The sequence below is a fragment of the Hypanus sabinus genome, chromosome 2, assembly GCF_030144855.1.
Source record: "Hypanus sabinus isolate sHypSab1 chromosome 2, sHypSab1.hap1, whole genome shotgun sequence".
NCBI classification, from domain to species: domain Eukaryota; kingdom Metazoa; phylum Chordata; class Chondrichthyes; order Myliobatiformes; family Dasyatidae; genus Hypanus; species Hypanus sabinus.
Window position 1 is genome coordinate 115950370 of NC_082707.1, and position 20252 is coordinate 115970621.

The following is a 20252-nucleotide window of genomic DNA, read 5'->3' on the forward strand; positions in this document are numbered from 1 at the left end:
CTTTCCAAAAATTAATTTGATTGAGCTGTTAGATAACCCTTCTTGTGCTTGGGATCTGTGAAATTTATTTATAGGTATTCATGCTGAAGACAGATCCAAATTTGACTTGCTGCTTATCTTCACGTTGAGGAGACAGCCCCAAATGTGGTGCTGCCCAAGACAGTGTCTAAAGAGCAGGCACTGTGGATTCTGGCTAATTGGGACACTTTGGGACAGTGCATTTTGACAAATTAGGCAGCTGCCTCAATTAGCTGAGCTTTCATGGAAATAGTTAAAAACACAAACTAATTAACTAAAACGAGTAACAAATTATGTATTTAAACAAAATACGAAACAAATTTGAGCACTCAATACTACTAAAGTACTTTAAAACTGTGTATTAATTCCTAATCACAAACAAGAGAAAATCTGCAGATGCTGGAAACCCCAGCGACACATACAAAATGCTGGAGGAACTTGGCAGGCCAGGCAGCATCTATGGAAATGTGTAAACAAGTCTACGTTTTGGGCTGAGATCCATCATCAGGATCCTCCAGCATTTTGTGTGTATTAGTTCCTAATAGTTATCAATGTGGAATTCATCCTGTGTATGCTGCTCTGTTCTTTTGATTGAGTGTAAATGAATAAAATCAGTGTAGCCACCTAGTGTACATAATGGACTGCCTTCATTGACAATTGCACCTTCAAGTTCTTTGTAGCTCCTAACTTCTTGCAGTAATGAAATCATTTCATTTTCGCTCTTGGTTGTTTCTGGTATCTCCAAGTCTGAATGCTTCAAACCAGAGTGAGCAAAACAGTTCCGAATTGTTTTACTACTAATTTCTCACCAGCTATCAGTGACAAAAATTGCTGAAGAAAAAGAATTTCTGGATGTATATTGTATACATTTCTCTGACATTAAACTGAACCTATTGCTTTTTGAACACAAACACACCCAAACGGCACTATTTAAAAATAGTTTGTTCTAAGCACGGTAGTGTCTTATGGTCACACAAGTTCATGTGACTGAAGCTAGTTAGAAATTAGATATTTAAAACAGTGAACCTGAGGACCAAGTGGAAGCATTGCTTAAAAATAGTAAACCGAATCTAAAGCATGTTGCTGTTTAATCCCAGAATCTAATATCAGCGCTTATCTCCATTTTCAAAACACACGATTTAGCTTTTAACCTATGAGATTACTGAGTTCAAAAAATATTAATTTCCCTACATTTTAACAGTTTGCATTAACCAGTTAATTTTTAACCAGAATAACCATCTAACCCCAAGGCGCACTCACCCCTTTCAGAGGCTCCAATTTCTTCACCTGGATCAAAGATGGGTTATAGGTCTGAGAAAGGAAAGTAGTGTAAATGACTGAACATCCTGTGCTCAAAACCCCTCATTGTGTCACCCCTTCACCAACCATCTCTAGTAACTTGATGCCCCCCCCACACAAACTGCAGGTTACACTTCATCACTCTCCCATTACAGAAAGAATATTCACATACCAAATCCAACACCCCCCCAACATTTCAGACCATATTCCTGTTCACCTGTTATCCAACTTACCTTTCTCTGTAATTCTATACGATCAATGGCACAATTTAAAAAATAGTAGTCGGCCTTCCTTATCCGCAAGGGTTTGGTTCTGAGACCCCTTGCGGATATCATCCTTGTGGATGCTCAAGTCTCTTATTCAACCTGTCTAAATGATCTGGACCTTAGGACCCAGCAGAACCCCAGACCTTATTTAACCTGTCTTAGTGTGGTGGACGTTAGGACCCGGCGGCGGAGTTCTGAATCCGCAGTGTTTTTGTTCACGAAAATAATCACGATCACCATTGAAAATAAAGTGGAAATAATAAAGCGATCAGAAAGAGGTGAAACGCCATCGGAAAAGTGATAGACTACGTCAGTCAATGATTGGAACAATTTTAAAGGATAAAGTGAGAAAGGTCCTGCCCCAATGAAAGCTACAATTATTACTAAGCAGCGCAGTGGTTTAATTATTGGGTTTTGGGTTTTTGATCCTCCACATCAACCAGGCACTGGTGGAGAGCGCACTCGTAAGTGGTCTGTCATTGGATTGAACTCAGGAACTTCCCAAGGCCGGCACTGAAACATACGTTCTTAAGCATTTTATATGCATAGAAAGGTAAAATATATACTATATACTAAGACAAACGTTTGACTAACTGACCCTAAATAATACCGGATGTACCTGTTCCAGCTTACATAGTTAAGAGAACTTTCAATTTTTTTCGATCCCGATCCACGATAACCCACGCACATCCTCCCGTATACTTTAAATCATCTCTAGATTACTTATAATACCTAATACAATGTAAATGCTATGTAAACTAGTTGTTATACTGCATCGTTTAGGGAATAGTGACAAGAAAGAAAAGTCTGTACATGCTCGAACAACAAATGCTGGAAGAGCACTTCCGGGTTTTCTCGATTCGCGGTTGGTTGAATTTGCGCATACAGAACTCGCGGATGAGTGCCGACTGTAATTTCAAATATTGTTAGTGTTGAGGTGGTGGGTGGAGATACATCTCTACCAAAGGAGGGGTAAGGCGCTCCTTCCCTCCGCTAGTCTGCAGGTCACCCTTGGGCAAGGTGTAGTGCCTGCTTAGACCCCCACCCCCCATTCAGGGTCATGTGAAGCCATGGAAGCACATGGTGAACGGTCGTATGAGCAGATTGTGCCTATCACAAGTCCTGGTTATGCGACCACTGACATCGGGCAGATAATCTCTGAGGAATATTGATAATGGCTGGGGTCACCCATCTTGTAAAGACACTGCCCAGAAGGAGGCAATGGTAAACCACTTCTATAGAAAAAATTGCCAAGAAAATCATGGATAAAGAAAAGAGTAAGAACAACAGATGGAAAGACAGATCTTCCATGTGATATGACGTGGCACATGATGATGATGATGAGATGGGCAAAACAGTCATCATGGATGTAGTGGACCAAAGGACTTGAGTTGGTGCCATGACTATGACAGTTTTCTACACAATCAGTCCCCAGGCAACAAAGGTTTCAACATACCTGTGGCTTAAAGAGCTCTGTGCAGTTCTCAACAATGAAGTGATTTTGAGCATAGCTTCCAGACCATCCTGGATTGATTTCTCTGTTACTTTCAAAGTATACATTACTCTGCTCATCCTACAAGACAATGAAATAATCAAATGCTTCAGTGATTCAAAGAAGAGATGGTTAGAAAAGACTCAAATGTGGATTAAGCTTGCAAAGGGTAGCAATGGTGAAGGAAGGGAATTGCTTCTTTCCTATGAACTACAATATTCATAAAGTATACATTACTTTTGATCTCACATATATTCTGTATCTTAACATGCAACTATCTTCAAACTAATATGAAGGATCGAGTTGTTTTTGTAACGCCTTTCCAAACCTCAGTGTTCTTTGGATCATTTTACAGACAATGAAATCTAATTACTGTAGTAACATAGGCAACAGTAATCGTAATGCAATGGACTGCCTGGTTGCGAAGCTGAGGGTTAATTGTTAATCATCCAACTTTCCTTTGATAGAATTCCTTCTATGAATTGGAGGTTGGAGAATGTATTAAAAGTTGGCACTTTAAACTGTTAGTTAAAGTCTGTCCTGAGACTTATGGGATCATCAGGCTAGTACTTATGGCAGTTTCCGTGGCGTGAAGACTCCCCCCCCCAGATAGGACGCCAGTCTATCGCAAGGTTAACTCCAGCATTTTGCCAGTATCCATTTTCAGCTGGGTGGATTGGAGCAATGTGTGGTTAAGTGCCTTGCTCAAGGACACAACACGCTGCCTTGGCTGGGGCTCGAACTCATGACCTTCGGATCACTAGTCCAACACCTTAACCACATGGCCATGTGCCAACACACCTTTTAAACTGTACTGGATGGGACAAGCTTGCAAACTGATGATTCAGATTACGAAGTAATAATGCTGAACCAAGCATAACAAAAGGTGCAATACTGAAGAATTTTGCACACAGTTTTTAAACTTCATCTCTCTGATGGCATTTAGGACAATGAACATGGTTACCAGCTATACAAGAGGGCAAGACAAAGAAGGACAGTGGGCAAGCAGGACAGGCAAGAGAGACGTCATGCACATCTTATTACAAATATGAAATAAAAGAAATGGCAGAAGTACATCCTTTGATCCATTAAATACACATCCAAATAATGCTTAAACATGGCCTGTGTTTCTACCTGTATGACCCTTTCAGGCAGTGTATTCCAACACCTCTTCCCAAAACACAACACCCTCTGAAAGTAATTTTCCCCAAACCCAGTTCCCCCCGATTTTTCTACCAATGTCACATTCTTTTTAATGGATCTGTCCCATTTAACATAAGTGTCGTGCATCATCACAAGAAGAGTACTTGCCAGGTAAAGCAGGACTTTCACAAGGACCTTTTCGAGATTAGAGGGCTTAAGTCATAAGGAGAAACTTGATACTATCTCTTCCTTGAATTGGAAGAGACTGCGAGGAGGCCTTATGGAGGTGCATAAAATCATGAGGGACACACACACAAAGGTCTTTTTCCCAGGGCAGGAGTCTAAAACTAAATGAAGAGACTTAAGGTAACAGGGAAAATACATAAAGGGCAAGTTTGTAAGAGGGCATATGGAATGAAATGCTGAGGATATGGCATGTGAATACAATTCCAAAGTTTAAAAGGCAACTTAGTTAGGCACAAGGATAGGAAATGTTTAAATGCATATGGGCCGAAAGGAGGCAAATAGGACTAGTTCAGGTAGGCAACTTGGTCTGCAGTGGTCTGGTTGGGCCAAAGGGTTTGTTATTTTGGTGTAACAAGTCTATGACTAGGTCATTCCAATCCACACCATTCATGTTAATTCAAGAAAGTCCCAGGAGCTCATGAAAAGAACCTTACAATATAAAACTCATTGTACTGGGTGTGTTTGGGCAAGTTGGTTCAATCACACTGCGGTGACTAGAGTTACACATGGTCTGAAGCAGGCAAGAATCCCCATCAGACAACGTTGAAATAGATGGTCTTTGATTACTATTTAATCATGATAACAACAATGTGACCATTCCCATTGCCTTTCCATTAGATCTCATGATCAGTACTTATTTCCCTAGATAAACCTTGGCAGCTAACTTTCACCAATGCAAATGAAAAATCAACTTGAAGTGTTAAGCATTTCTCAATATATATTGCCTTATAGTATGCCTAGCACTTACTGTTTTCATGAAATATTTTCTCATTCAAACTATAGCAAACAGGACTTACTGGCAGGTTGAACACTTCATTGTAGCAGTGTGAATACCTGAGGTACCACGAGATATTAAAAGACAGCGAAGAATCACATCCACTTTCACTGTAAACTACACGCAAGAACACGAGAAAGAACATTAGTTTATGAACATCATGTGGTACTTTTAGATATTTTTAATCAATTGTTCTTGGCAAACAGTGTACAACCTGAATGTTGTGTAAAAATGTAAAAAAATCTGAAATTAAAAATAAATTCCAGAAACACTTCAGAATTATCCACTGGAAGGTACCAATTGGTATTTTGCTCCTTAAGGAAGCTCAAAGCCAAAGAATTGGCTGGAATACACTTGTCCTGCTTTTTTTGTGAACAAGAGAAATCTTGTAATTTTTTCACATTGTTGGATACATCTGTGTTCTAACCTTACTGAGACAACTTGACTAGATTCACAGGCAATGTACAAATACTTCTTTAAAATTCTGGGTACTAAGTGGAGGGAATCAGCCTGGCTGAGATACGGCTTCTGAGGGTAGGAATCCCAACATACGTCTGACATAGATGTTCAACTCTTTTGCAGGAAGGTAGTGGCAAAAACCTGAGCTACTAAAATATGTGAATGGCTCCAACCATCACAAAATAGGAGGGTGTTCATGGAGCTGCTTCCATCGATTTGCTGATTAATTATCCTCCAGCTTACATAGTAATACTGTGAAGAAGGCTACATAGCAGTCATTTCCCCCTTGAAAACACATAACACATTCCTAATCCCTTATGGTTCCCATTACTATTTTTATATACATTCCAAGAACTATTACTTACAGTGTAAGGAAATTGTTGTGTCATTGAAAAGAGTCTTCCTTAAGGTATAATTAGAAACAAGCTGGAGAAACAAAAAGGGAGGTATTGAGTGATTGAGTGCAAGGAAAACTCTCTTAAACCAAATGTGAACATAAAACACAGCTTGGGACAATATTATTCTAGGAATGCATTGATCCATGTTTTATAAATTCTTGTTCATTACAGCATTATGGATTCATTTAAATCAAACCTAGATTTACCACTTACAACTCCTTAATGGCTCTCACTTTGTCGTTCACTGGGCAAAGCCCCTCAGCTGTGATCTGGTGTCTCAGGCAGCTCACACTCGGTGCTAGGAACACACATTTGCCGCGTTTCAATCACAGCCCTGCGTCTGAGTCTCTTCAGCTCTTGTTCTAAGTTAGCCAGATGCTCCCCCTCCGTGGCTGCCGTGATTAAAATATCATCAAGATACACTGCTATGTGTAGAATCCCCTACAGCAAAGAGTCCATTGTCCTTTAGAAAATGGCGGGGCTAGACGCCACTCCAAACTCCCTGTGCGTATTACTCCTCCAGCTGAGAGACCTGATTCACTGTAAGCTTGTAGTCCCCACTTATCCTCACCATTTTATCTGCCTTCAAAACTGGAACAATAGGAGCTGCCCACCTTGAAAACTGGACGGGCTCAATGATGCCCAGCTCCTGTAACCGTTCCAGCTCCGTCTCGACTGCCTTTTGTGGCATAGGGCACCAATCTGGGCTTAAAAAAACGTGGTGCGGCCTCAGGGTTGACATGGAGTTTCACGGTCACACCCTTCAGTGTGCCCAGCTCATCCCTGAACACGTCACTGTACCGCTGCAGACTGTCCTTCATCGTGTGTGCATACTTAATTTCATGCCAGTTGAGCCGGATTTTGCGAAGCCAATCGCGGCCCAAAAGACTGGGCCCACTGCCCTTAGCTATCACCAGCCTGGCTGAATTATCCACATATAACACCCCTAAATGAGGTATGGGCTGCTCCGTATAGGTCCTGAGTTGGAGCTTAGACAGTCTGATGGGAGGCAGGTTGGACCCCCATGTCCTCCTGTAGGTCTCCTCACCAATGACCAATGCAGTAGCCCCTGAATCAATCTCAGACTTAATGTCCTTTCCGCCAACAGTAACTGTGGCATAATATGGTTCAGGTGGTCCCTCATCCATTTCCACCCCAAACATGTTGTAGGCAAACGCTGCCTCTCCGTCTGCTTCTCCTAGGTGGTGTGTGGCTGCCTGAGTCTGTTGAGCTTTCCCCTGCCCAGGCTTAACCTCACCCTTTATGCTCCTGCACTTTTTAACTACAAGCATGGCTGACAGTGTCTTTGAATTTGCAATCATTTGCATAGTGTGTCCCTCCACACCGAAAACATTTCCATCCGCTTTGCCCGTTTACCAGACTCCCTCCTGACTTAGTACACTGCCGCCAACTGCAACCCCCCATATCCTTTCTGGATATTATCAGCAGCTATCTCCATGCCTTGGGCAATCTCTAGGGCTCTCTTGAAAGTCAGTGGTGGAGTTTCCAATCTGTCACGGAGCATGTTATCCAACATGGCTCCGAAATCACAATGTTCCAACAGCTGCCGAAGCTCAGCCACAGACTGACCTGGCTTCCTGAAATGGCTGTGAAACTTAAACCATTGGACTATCACAGAAGGTTTTGTATTGTGGTGTTTCCCCATGAGCTTGATCAGCTCATCATATGGAATTTCTCCTGGTTTCTGCTGTGTGGTTAAGTTCCTTATTAGCTTTTAAGTCTTTGCCCCACACACACTCAGGAGAATAGAGTGCATCTTAGCCTCCTCAGTAATTCCATTAGCACAGAAAAAGTGTCCCAACCTTTCCTCATACTCCGGCCAGTCCTCGTTCCCCTGCACAAATTCACTGATAGACCCAAACGTAGCCATCTGAACGCGAGGATTCTCTCCCCAGAGCAGCGGGACAATACATCCAAAAAACTAGCTCACCTCATCGCCAAAAATATGTGGTAGCTTCTACTTTGAAAAAGGACCACTTGATAACTTCGTGTCCAAAGGAACAACTTTATCTGGGACGGCAAACCAATATTTATATACGGAGGTTTTCACTGCATGGCAGAGAAGCAATACACATGCACACAGGACAAGAAAACAGAAGTAACCCCCCCCCCCCCAAACCCCGGAACCAGCCTCTCTTTACTAACGCTTCCCCTAGTGAGAGTATTGCTATATTACCATCATCCTAATTAGTATTAACTTATTTTTCTAATGCTCACAATACAACAAACACCATATTCAGAACTTTCTCACTCATTATTGGAATGTCACATTAGGCATTTCTGAAAAGATAAAATGCAATAGGATGGTCACCAGTTGACCCAAATGTCAGCCAGATGGTTACATGGAAAGAAGGAAGAATGGAAAGTGTTCCAATCTGACAGAAGAAGCAGGACCACAACACATTAATAATGCATTGTGCTGTTAGCCCCAAATGTCAAGAAAAGGGAAAGTAAATTTGATAAATGCAATTAGGTTTAAAAATACTACAATGGTAGACGGACTAGAACACACATCTCACATTGAGTGATTTTCAGAATAATAACAGCACAAAACTTGTTAGTTTAAAACAATTTCTAAAAGCTAGCCACCCAAAAGTCACAGAATGGGATATATACATCAATACACGATTCAATTATGCAGTGTAACGCTGCCATTTTGAAACAGAAAGTTCCTGAATTAACAGAAGTATTGCCAAGAATATTGACTAGTCATGATGAGATAAACAAATCTTTTCAAGATTTTTATACCTCCCTGTATCATTCTGAATTCCCTCATGATTATAATACCATGTGTGATTTTCTTGGGAAATTGAATTTTCCAACATTATCATCAGATGATCTTTCAATATTAGAAACTCCTATTACAGATACAAAAATTGAAGGGGTTATTTCCTCTATGAATTCTGGGAAAGCACCAGGTCCAGATGGGTATACAGTAGAATTTTTAAAAAGTTTTTCCGCTATTCTTTCTCCTTGGTTATGCAGGGTTTTTGAAGAAGCAATTAGATTGGGTAATCTCCCACAATTTTTATAGAGCTTCCATTTCTTTAATATTGAAGAAAGATAAAGACCCTACTGACTGTGCATCCTATAGACCAATATCCTTATTGAATGTAGATTCTAAGATCTTTTCCAAGTTACTAGCATCCAGGCTGGAGAAGGTATTACCTCAAATTATCTCGGAAGATCAAACTGGTTTTATTAAAAATCGCTATTCTTTTTTCAATGTTAGGAGATTATTAAATATTATTTATACTCCTTCACATACCACTTCAGAATATGTCATTTCATTAGATGCGGAGAAAGCATTGGATAGAGTTGAATGGCCATACTTATTTACTGTGCTTGAGAAGTTTAATTTTAGTCCGACATTCATTTCCTGGATTAAACTGATATATCATATTCCAATAGCCTCGGTGCTTACTAACAATCAAAGATCTCCCTTTTTTCGTTTATTTCGGGGTACTAGACAAGGCTGTCCTCTTAGTTCATTATTATTTGATTTTGCTTTAGAACCCTTGGCAATTGCTATCAGAGAATCACAGAACATTTTTGGCATTAATTGTGGGTCGGATATACATAAGCTATCATTATATGCAGATGATTTATTATTATTTATTTCTGATTCTGAGAAATCCATTCCCACAGTTATATCATTGTTGGCTCAATTTAGTAATTTTTCCGGGTATAAATTAAATCCTAATAAGAGTGAATTGTTTCCTTTAAATAGACAGGTTCCAATTTATGGAAATTTACCTTTTAAATTAGTTAATGGCTCTCATTTACTTAGGGATTAAAATCACAAAAACCTATAAGGATTTATTTAAGGTTAATTTTTTACCCCTAATCGATCAGATTAAATGTTTGTTTAGTCTACGGTCACCAGTATCTTTATCTCTGATAGGTCGGATTAATGCTATTAAGATGGTTATTTTACCCAAGTTTTTATATATATTTCAAGTGGTACCAATTTTTATTCCGAAATCTTTTTTTGCTAATGTTGATTCAAAAATTTCCTCATATATATGGCAGAATAAAAATCCTAGATTAGGTAAAAAATATTTACAGAAGACAAGGAAGGAAGGTGGATTGGCATTGCCTAATTTTAGATTTTATTATTGGGCAGTCAATATCCGATATTTGATATGTTGGTTAAAGGATTGGGATTTATCTTTTAGCCCTCATTGGGTGAACCTGGAATTTAAATCTGTACAAGGATTTTCATTGGGTTCTATTTTAGGGTCTTCTCTTCCCTTTGCTCTTTCTAAATTGCAGAAACGAATTGACAATCCGATAGTTAAACATACTTTACGTATATGGTTTCAATTTCAGAAATTTTTTGGGTTGACTCAGTTTGTTTTAAATATTCCTATTGTATCCAATTGCTTTTTTTATCCTTCTATTATAGACCAAGCTTATTCAGCTTGGAAGACTAAAGGATTACTACGATTTTCCGATTTATTTTTGGATAATTGTTTTATGTCTTTTGAACAATTATCTAATAAATATAATTTGCCTAGATTTCATTTTTTTTTAGATATTTACACATTAGGAATTTCTTAAATACTGTACTTCCTACCTTTCCAAATCTTGTGTCTTCAGATATTTTGGAGAATTTGTTTGAACTAAATTCTTCTCAGAAAGGGCTAATATCAAAACTCTACAATATAATTATGAAGATACGTACAGAGTCCTTCTATAAGATTAAAAATGATTGGGAAAGAGAACTTTGTCTAAAGATAAGCTTGCTCGATTCTACTCCCACATTAACCCTCAATGTGACAGATGTCACTCAGAAGTTGCTTCATTGACCCACATGCTTTGTTCATGACCCACCTTATATAACTATTGGAAGGTCATATTTGCTATCATTTCCTCAGTTTGGAATATTGATTTACAACCCCATTTTATCACTGCAATTTTTGGTATACCAAATGAGGATGGTAGTCGACTTTCCCCTTCAATTAGACGAATGATCGCCTTTGCAACCCTAATGGCTAGAAGGTCTATATTACAAAATTGGAAAGAAGTAAACCCTCCTACCACGTTTCAGTGGTTCTCTCAAACTATTTCTTGTTTGAGCTTAGAAAAAATTAGAAGTACTATTTTTGATCCATCAATTAAATTTGAAGAAACTTGGGGACCGTTTATTTGACATTTTCATATGAGTTAATCTGACCTCTTCCGGACCTTTTCTCTTTTTATCCTTGTTCTGGTATGGAGTTCCGGAGTTCTTGACACTATCATGTACATATAAACTATTATTATAGCCCATGTTAGTCTAGGTTTATTTTTTTTCCAATATATATTTTTTCTTGTATTTTTTATATATTTTTTTCTTTTCTCTCTTTTAGTGATTATCCTTTTTCATATATAATCAATATAGGTTTGACTGAATATTGTATGATGTTTTTTTTTTGCTGATATTTTAATAAGATATTGATATCTTATTACTAATTTAACTTCAAGCCTAGTGTATTTACAACCTATTCAATATTATATTATGTTATTTTTTTTATATATGAAACTCAATAAAAAGATTGAAAAAGAAAGAAAGAAAAAAGAAAGAGAACTTAACCTTACTATCCCTATTGAGAATTGGGATAAAATTCTTCAATTAGTTAATTCATCATCTATATGCGTTAAACATTCATTAATACAGTTTAAGGTCGTACATAGGGCTCATATGTCCAAGGATAAACTGGCTCATTTTTATTCTTATGTAAATCCTATTTGTGACAGATGTCATTCTGAGATAGCGTCTTTAACTCATATGTTCTGGTCTTGTCCGCTTTTGGAAAAATATTGCAAAGACATTTTTGATATTATTTCCACGGTATTGAACATTGATTTACAATCTCATCCTATTACTGCAATCTTTGGTTTACCAACAATGGACTCACTCCATTTATCCTCTTCTGCTTGTCAGATGATTGCATTTTTTACATTAATGGCTAGAAGATCTATTTTGTTGAATTGGAAAGAAATTAATCCTCCTACCTTATTTCATTGGTTTTCTCAAACTATGTTATGTCTAAATTTAGAAAAAATTAGAACTGTTGTATTTGATACTTCTATTAAATTTGAAAAGATATGGAGACCATTTATTCAATATTTTCATATGATGTAATATGATCCTGTTCCAAGCCTATTTGTTTTTCCAGTTTCGATTTTACATATGTTGAGAGGATTGGAGTTGACGACACTGATGATTTTGTATTTTTGTTAGATATTACAAGCAGCCGTTTTTTTCATTTTTTCTTTTTCCCTTTTTTCTTTTATTGTTTTTTTCCTTATTAGTTATTAGATTGTTAGATTAGTTTTTCTTGCATAATTTTTTTTCTTTTTCTCTTTTCTGTTTTTTTTTAATATATATTATGATATACCTAGGTTTGCCTTGTTTATATATTACTTGTATCGTCCATGATTTGGAAAGACTCACTTATATTGTAACTATTGCTTATGTATTCTTTCATGTTCAGTTGAAATGTGTATGTTTGTAATCTCATTATCTATGTATCAATCTTATTATGTTAATATTAATAATAATAATAAAAAGATTGAAAAAGAAAGAATATTGACTAGCGTGTTTCTGTTTCTTTGAGTAAACATAAGGAAATACTGAATGCGGAAAATTGAAATTTTCAACGTGGCACATTAACTTCCTAAATGCACGGGCAACTGTGTCAAAGTATACATAGAAATGACATACAATAGTGGTCAAAGCTTCTAGGGTCAGTGATCCCACATATTTTACACAGGAGATTTGTACCATGGAATGAGGCAACAGCTTGAAAGTAAATGTGAGGAAAAACAAGAATGACATAATCGCTTTGAGAACCATCATAGATTCAATGGGCTGAACAGTATGTTATGAATCTAAGAAACAGATTATACAACAGTAAGCTTTGTGGACAAGGAGTCTCTCCAGTTAACTTCTGAGCAGAAAACTGATGCTTATAGAAGAATGGAATTAATCTCTCTCCCTGCTAAAGTCAGTTTAGCAGACATCAAACCTGACGGTCAAACTCAGTGGAAGAAAGGCATTCCTTAGAAGAATGACTCAATCACTTTATTTATCTGGGAGACTCTCAGTGATGAAAGGTCATAAAATTTCCTAATGAAGGATAATCAACCCAAAACATTACTTCTCTTTTCACAGAAATGCTGCCTGACCTGCTGGGTAGTTTTTAATTCTATGTTATACTGGTTATTGTCAAAGTGATGCAAATCACAGTGACAGGGCAGAACACCTACAAATAGTGGGGATTTTACTACAAAAGTGGTCAAACAATGCATTTATGTAACTTTTTTCAATGTGAAACTTGAAAAAATTATGCTTAATGTCCCACTTTAGTAAATGTATTAAGCTTAATCTGCACTCTGGCTCCAGCTGTGCTTGCTATCCCATTAAACTCCGCTTTAATCACATGAAACTCAGCTTTAACTATTTTGCTTAAGAATATGCAAAGACAATCAGAGGTTTGACCAACTTAAGCACTGAGCCGAATTGGAAAGGTTGGGTTTGGCCAATTTAAGACTGAAAAGGTCAGAGTGTCGGGGCTTGTTGCTCGGTGAGGTTTACTCGTCGCTGCGGTGAACTGAGGTGTGGCCGGGAAATAACGGGCTCCTGGATCAGCTGCAGTGATGACCAGCTTCACAACTGAAGAGGGGTCACTTTCGTGAACTTCAGTTCTGAACCTTATTTGTTTATTTTTATTGTTTGCACATTGGGTGTATGACAGTCTTTTTTTTAAATGGGCTCTTTTTGGCAATATCATCATTTTGAATGGAAGACTAGGTAAATCAAACTTTACAGAGAACAGAGTTGAAACACAAGTTTATGTCTTTTATATGAAGGGATAGCAATACACAGAAAAGAGACTTATTTCACCTCATTACCAGTGATTCTGTAAGAGATTGATCAAATAGAAGAAAAGTAGGATTACAGGATATTAGTTCACATTATGAGAGTTGACATGAGTTCAGACTACATAGATTAACACAGCACAGAACAGGCCCCCTTTAGTCCACCGTGTTGTGTCAAATTAAGCTAATGACACTGAGTTAAGTGAGGAATGGGTTAATCTTACAGCTAATGTCAGAAAATTGTACTTTACATAGACTGTCCTACAGTTGATCGTGATAAGTATTGATCAGACAGACTTTTTCCAAATGTTGGCAACTTGATTGGGAAAGGGTTCAAACAATTTAGCACAATAAACACACACACACACACATACATATACATGCATATATACATATACACACAAATATTACCTGTACAAATGTCTAAGGCACCCTAGCTACGTGAGTGCCTAAGAGTTTTGCACAGTACTGTATATTATAGCACGATTACCTTGCCCTGAGGAACTCTTTAGAGACCATGTTAAGGACTGGAGTTGCAGCTTAATGACCTTCGCAAGGAAGTGAAAGATAGGAACTACAGGGAGATAGTTACCACTCAGTTGTTGGAGGCAGGTACCTGGGTAACTGTCAGGAGAGGGAAAGGGAAGAATGCAAAGCACCCCCATGGCTGTACCCCCCATTAATAAGTACACCACTTTGGATACTATAGGGTGGGGGAACAACCTACCAGGGGAAGCCACGGCGACCAGGTCTCTGGCACTGAGGCTCAGAAGGGAAGTGGGGGGGGGGGGGAATTCCATAGCTAGAGAAGCAGACAGGAGATTCTGTGAATGTGAAAGAGACACCTGGAAGGTATCTTGCCTCCCAGATACCAGGATCAGGCATGTCTCGGAGCAGGTTCAAGCATTCTCAAGGGGGTGGGTGAGCAGCCAGAAGTCGTGGTACATATTGCTACCAATGAAAAGAGATTAAGGAGTTAAGTTGAAAGCTGACAAGCAGGACCTCCAGGGCCCGTTTCTTTTAAATAAGACCAATGGATCTTTTATATGAAATTCAAAAAGACTGTGCCGCTATTTAATATCTTATGCAAATGATGTTATCTCTGATAATGTTACATTCCTTCAGTCCTTTACTGAAGCATCAGCCAAACTTGCATGTCAAGAGTTTTGATCTATACTTGGACCAACAACCATCTGCTTTAGATGCAGGAGGTCGGGCCTATAATTACATACATACATACGTACTGGTCTCTAAACAATGATAGGGTACATCAGAAATAAAATATTGGGTGTACTGAGCAGAGCAGGTAGTATCCATGGAAACAATAAGCACTGTATTTCAGCTCTCTCACGCCCAAGTTCAGCTCAGTATAAACACTAGGAGTGGTGCAATGGACCTCCCCGCTTTGCACTGTACATCTGAGAATTCTTTGCAATTTTTTAAATTATAGAGATATAGTCAAATAAGCTCTAAATTATGAAGAAAAATAATAGAAGTGAAAGATACTCAGAGATGGGATGTGAACCTTAACGCAGGGTTCCCAACCCGGGGTCCATGGCATGAGAAAGGTTGGGAATCTCACAACTCCAGGAAATAGGATTTCATCCTGACCTCAGGTGCTATCTGTGGAGTTCACACTTCCTTCCCATGACCACGTGGGAATCCTCAGTGTGCCCGTTTCCTCCGACATCCTAGGGATAAGAGGTTAACTGGCAACAATAGATTATCTTGAGTTTATATGAGCAGCAGGAGGGGAAATGACTGTTAAGTCAGAGTACAAGTTGTAGGGTTATAGAGAAATAAGAAGGGTAAGGGACTGCTGGGAACAAAATTGACCTGATGAGCTAAATGGCTTCATTCTTTGTCTTAAAAAGAAAAGAATAGTTTAAGACAATAAAACATAATTGGCAAAACTCGCAAAAAAAATTAAATACACACACATATACATACATATACACACATATATATATATATACACACACACACACACACACATATAGTATTAATGATTTGGATGAGCATGCAGATGGCACAATTAGCAAGAGTAAAGATGATTTTAAAAAACTGGTGGAGTTAACAGTGAATAATGTGTCTACAATTACAACAGGATATAGAGGAGCTGGGAAAATGGGCGAGGGAGTGGCAGGGGGAATTTGACATGTTAACTTGGATGCACATAGTAAATAACAAGGACCTGGAGGTAGCTGCCAGTGGAGGGGTGCCATAGTTTGGACATCATGTGACACTTATATAAAACATTGGTTAGCTGCCTTTGGAGTATTGTGTGTAGTTCAGAGCACAACATGTTAAGTAAGATGGGATTTAACCGGAGAGATTGAAAAAAGATTCATAACTTTGCTGTGCTTCGTTCATGCAGAGGGTTTGAATGATACAAATGGATAGGCTGGATCTGTTTTTCCTGCAGCAAAGTATTCTAAGAGTTCACATGTTAATTTAACATAACTGCTGTGGATGATGCAATGGACCATCCTCTAGTGCATCCAAGTTTCAACAGCTAGTGCGCACTGTCAAGAGCATCTAATAAAGTGGCCACTGGATATACAATTTGTCACATGTACATCAAAACATGGTGAAATGTAATATTTGCATCAATGATCAACACAGTCTGAACATGTGCTTGAGCAGTTCACAAGTGACTAATGCACCAACACAACTAAATAACCCCAATCTGTATGTCTTTGGAACGTGGGAGGAAATCAGAGCACCTGCAGAAAACCCACAACTCCTTACAGACAGTGGCGGTAATTGCATCCCAATTGTTGATTGTTGGAGCTGTTATAGTGATACGCCAGCTCCTATGCCACCCTAATTATTGAATTGCCCACCAACCCACCTGTTATGTGTCAGGGGAATTCTCTGAGGAAGTTTCAATTAGGATAGACAAAGGAGAGTCAGAGGCTGCTTAACAAGCTATGAGCCCCTATTACAGGAAGAATTCTAGCACGGATTAAGCAGCGGCTGATTGGCAGGAGGAAAAGGGAGCCTTTTCTGGTTGGCTACTGCTGACTAGTGGTGTTCCACAGGGCTCTGTGTTGGGGCCGATTCTTTATACATTATATGTCAATGATTTGGAGGATGGAATTAATGGCTTTGTTGCAAAGTTTGCAGACTTTACGAAGATACTATAGGTGGAAATGCAGCTAGATTTGAGGAAGTAGAGAGGCTACACTAAACTTGGAGAATGAGCAAAGTTGCAGATGAAATACAGTGTCAGGAAGTGTATGGTCATGCACTTCGGTAGAGGAAATGAAAGGCATGAGCATTTTCTAAATGGAGAGAAAATACAAATCTGTGAGGCGCAAAAGGACCTGGGAGTCCTTGTGCAGGATTCCCAAAAAGTTAACTTGCAAGTTAAGACAGTGATGAGGAAGGCAAATGCAATGTTAACATTCATTTCAAGAGGACTAGAATATAAAAGCAAGGATGTAATGCTGAGACTTCATAAAGCACTGGTGAGGCCTCACTTGAGTATTGTGAGCAGTTTTGGGCCCCTTATCTTACAAAGGATGTGCTGAAACTGGAGAGAGTTCAAAGAAGGTTCACAAAAATGATTCAATGGCTTGGCATATGAAGAGTGTTTGATGGCTCTGGACCTGTACTCACTGGAACTCAGAGGAATGGGGGGTGGGGGGGTGACCTTATTGAATCCTATCGAATGGTGAAAGGCCTTGATGAAGTGGAACTAGAGAAGATGTTTCCTGTGATGGAAGAGTCAAAGACCAGAGGATTCAGTCTCAGAATAGAGGCATCCTTTTAGAATGGAGATAAGGAGGAATTTCTTTAGCCAGAGAATGGTGAATCTGTGGAATTTGTTGCCACAGGCAGCTGTAAGAGGCCAAATCTTTATGTATATCTCAGGCAGAGTTTGATAGATTTTCGATTGGTGAGAGCATGAAGGGATACAGGGTGGAAGGCAGGAGACTGGGGCTGAGAGGGAAAATGGATCAGCCATGATGTAATGGTGCAGCAAACTCAAGGGGCCAAATGGCCTAATTCTGCTCCTATATCTTATAATCTTATGGTCTTTTAGGATGTTATCTACTTGGACTTTCAAATGGCCTTTGACAAATGCCACACGAGGTTGCAAATTGAGATAAAAGCCCACAGTATTACAGAAAGATACTAGCATGGACAGAAGATTGGCTGACTGACAGAAGGCAAAGAGTGGAAATAAAGGGGCCTGTTCTGATTGGCTGCACTGACTAGCAGTGTTCCTCAGGGGTAGGGGTTGTGTTTGCTTCTTTTCACATTATATGTTAATCATCTGAATGAAGGAATTGATGGCTTTTGAGCTAAATTTACAGAATGTTACAGAAATGTTACAGAAATCAGCAGAGGGCCAGAGAGTACTGAGGAAGCAGGGAGTCTACTGAAGCACTCAGACAGTTTGGGAGAACGGACAAAAAAAAGCCGCAGATGGAATACTGTGTAAGGAAGTGTATGGTCATGCACCTTGGTAGAAGAAATAAGAGTAGACTATTTTCTAAGCAGGAGCAAATTCAGAAATTAGAGGTGCAAAGGGGCTTGGGAGTCCTCATGCAGGATTCCCAAAAGGTTAACTTTCAGGTTGAGTCAAGACAAATGCAATGTTGTATTCATTTTAAGAGTAGACATATAAAAAGCAGAAATGTAACACTGCTGCTTTCTAAGGTATTGGTCTGACCATATTTGGAGGATTCACATTAGCATCCTTTCTACTTCAATACAACAAACTGGACACAAATATAATTACAGAGGCATTTTCACTTCCATACTGAAATCCTTTTGTATTCCAAGCCAACGTAGCATTAACCCTTCAAATCACTTGCTACACCTGCATGCTAGCTTTCAGTGACTTACAAAAGTTAGCTAAGACTCTCTGAATTCCAACTTTACCAAAAATCCCATTGGAAATGGGATTTCAATGTTTCCACCTCCACCTACTGCAACCCTTTCTCACTTTCTATTTGCATCTTCCTCCTAATTCCTCTTTATTCTTTATCTTTCTCTATCTCCACACTCTCAGCACATCCTGAGAATCGCCTCAACACCCCTCTCCGGATTCTCCCACTCCCTTTTTACATCACTCATCTTACCTTTCTCCTCCAATACCTCGCATCAAAATTCAATCTCACACTCCAGCTCTCACCCTCCCCACACACACGCACCCCTCCCAACCTCCTCTTTACGCAGCAACCCCCCCCTACGCCTCCCAGCTCTCACCTCAACACTCTCCCACCCTCCCTTTCACACAGCTGCCCCCCTACGCTCACCTTCCCTTCACACAGCTGCCCCCCACGCCTCCCAGCTCTCACCTCTCCTTCCCTACAGACCCGCCCACACTCCCTTTCACACAGCTGCCCCCCCACACCTCCCAGCTCTCACCTCTCCTTCCCTACAGACCCGCCCACCTTCCCTTCACACAGCTGCCCCCCCACGCCTCCCAGCTCTCACTTCTCCTTCCCTACAGACCCACCCACCTTCCCTTCACACAGCTGCCCCCCCACGCCTCCCAGCTCTCACCTCTCCTTCCCTACAGACCCGCCCACACTCCCTTCACACAGCTGCCCCCCCACGCCTCCCAGCTCTCACCTCTCCTTCCCTACAGACCCGCCCACCTTCCCTTCACACAGCTGCCCCCCCACGCCTCCCAGCTCTCACCTCTCCTTCCCTACAGACCCGCCCACCTTCCCTTCACACAGCTGCCCCCCCACGCCTCCCAGCTCTCACCTCTCCTTCCCTACAGACCCGCCCACACTCCCTTCTCACAGCTGCCCCCCCACGCCTCCCAGCTCTCACCTCTCCTTCCCTACAGACCCGCCCACCTTCCCTTCACACAGCTGCCCCCCCACGCCTCCCAGCTCTCACCTCTCCTTCCCTACAGACCCGCCCACCTTCCCTTCACACAGCTGCCCCCCCACGCCTCCCAGCTCTCACCTCTCCTTCCCTACAGACCCGCCCACACTCCCTTTCACACAGCTGCCCCCCCACGCCTCCCAGCTCTCACCTCTCCTTCCCTACAGACCCGCCCACCTTCCCTTCACACAGCTGCCCCCCCACGCCTCCCAGCTCTCACCTCTCCTTCCCTACAGACCCGCCCACCTTCCCTTCACACAGCTGCCCCCCCACGCCTCCCAGCTCTCACCTCTCCTTCCCTACAGACCCACCCACACTCCCTTCACACAGCTGCCCCCCCACGCCTCCCAGCTCTCACCTCTCCTTCCCTACAGACCCGCCCACACTCCCTTCACACAGCTGCCCCCCCA

The 20252-nt window shown here is 40.4% G+C and overlaps 2 protein-coding genes and 1 long non-coding RNA gene across 4 annotated transcripts in view; 1 reads left to right on the forward strand and 2 right to left on the reverse strand.

The window, feature by feature from the left end:
• The window catches only part of LOC132382621 (uncharacterized), a 98123-nt gene that overhangs the window by 43581 nt on the left and 34290 nt on the right, over window positions 1–20252 (forward strand). The window lies entirely within an intron of this gene.
• The window catches only part of LOC132382609 (transmembrane protein 87A-like), a 57211-nt gene that overhangs the window by 36582 nt on the left and 377 nt on the right, over window positions 1–20252 (reverse strand). Inside the window, exons 2-5 of the mRNA XM_059953008.1 lie at window positions 6064–6124; window positions 5262–5356; window positions 3040–3156; window positions 1279–1329 (exon numbers count right to left, since the gene is read on the reverse strand). Coding sequence (XP_059808991.1) covers window positions 1279–1329; window positions 3040–3156; window positions 5262–5356; window positions 6064–6124 — 324 coding nt within the window. The remainder of the gene's footprint in view (window positions 1–1278; window positions 1330–3039; window positions 3157–5261; window positions 5357–6063; window positions 6125–20252) is intronic.
• Window positions 6136–19125, reverse strand: LOC132382615 (uncharacterized). Its single transcript, XM_059953016.1, has 2 exons — window positions 19083–19125; window positions 6136–8127 (listed from the first exon to the last, which is right to left on the reverse strand). The coding sequence occupies exon 2, from the start codon at window positions 7422–7424 to the stop codon at window positions 6729–6731; it is 696 nt and encodes a 231-aa protein (XP_059808999.1). The 5' UTR covers window positions 7425–8127; window positions 19083–19125; the 3' UTR covers window positions 6136–6728.

Coding starts and splice junctions, on each gene's coding strand:
- LOC132382615 (XM_059953016.1), bottom strand. CDS start 7,424: ATGCAAATGATTGCAAATTCAAAGACACTGTCAGCCATGCTTGTAGTT.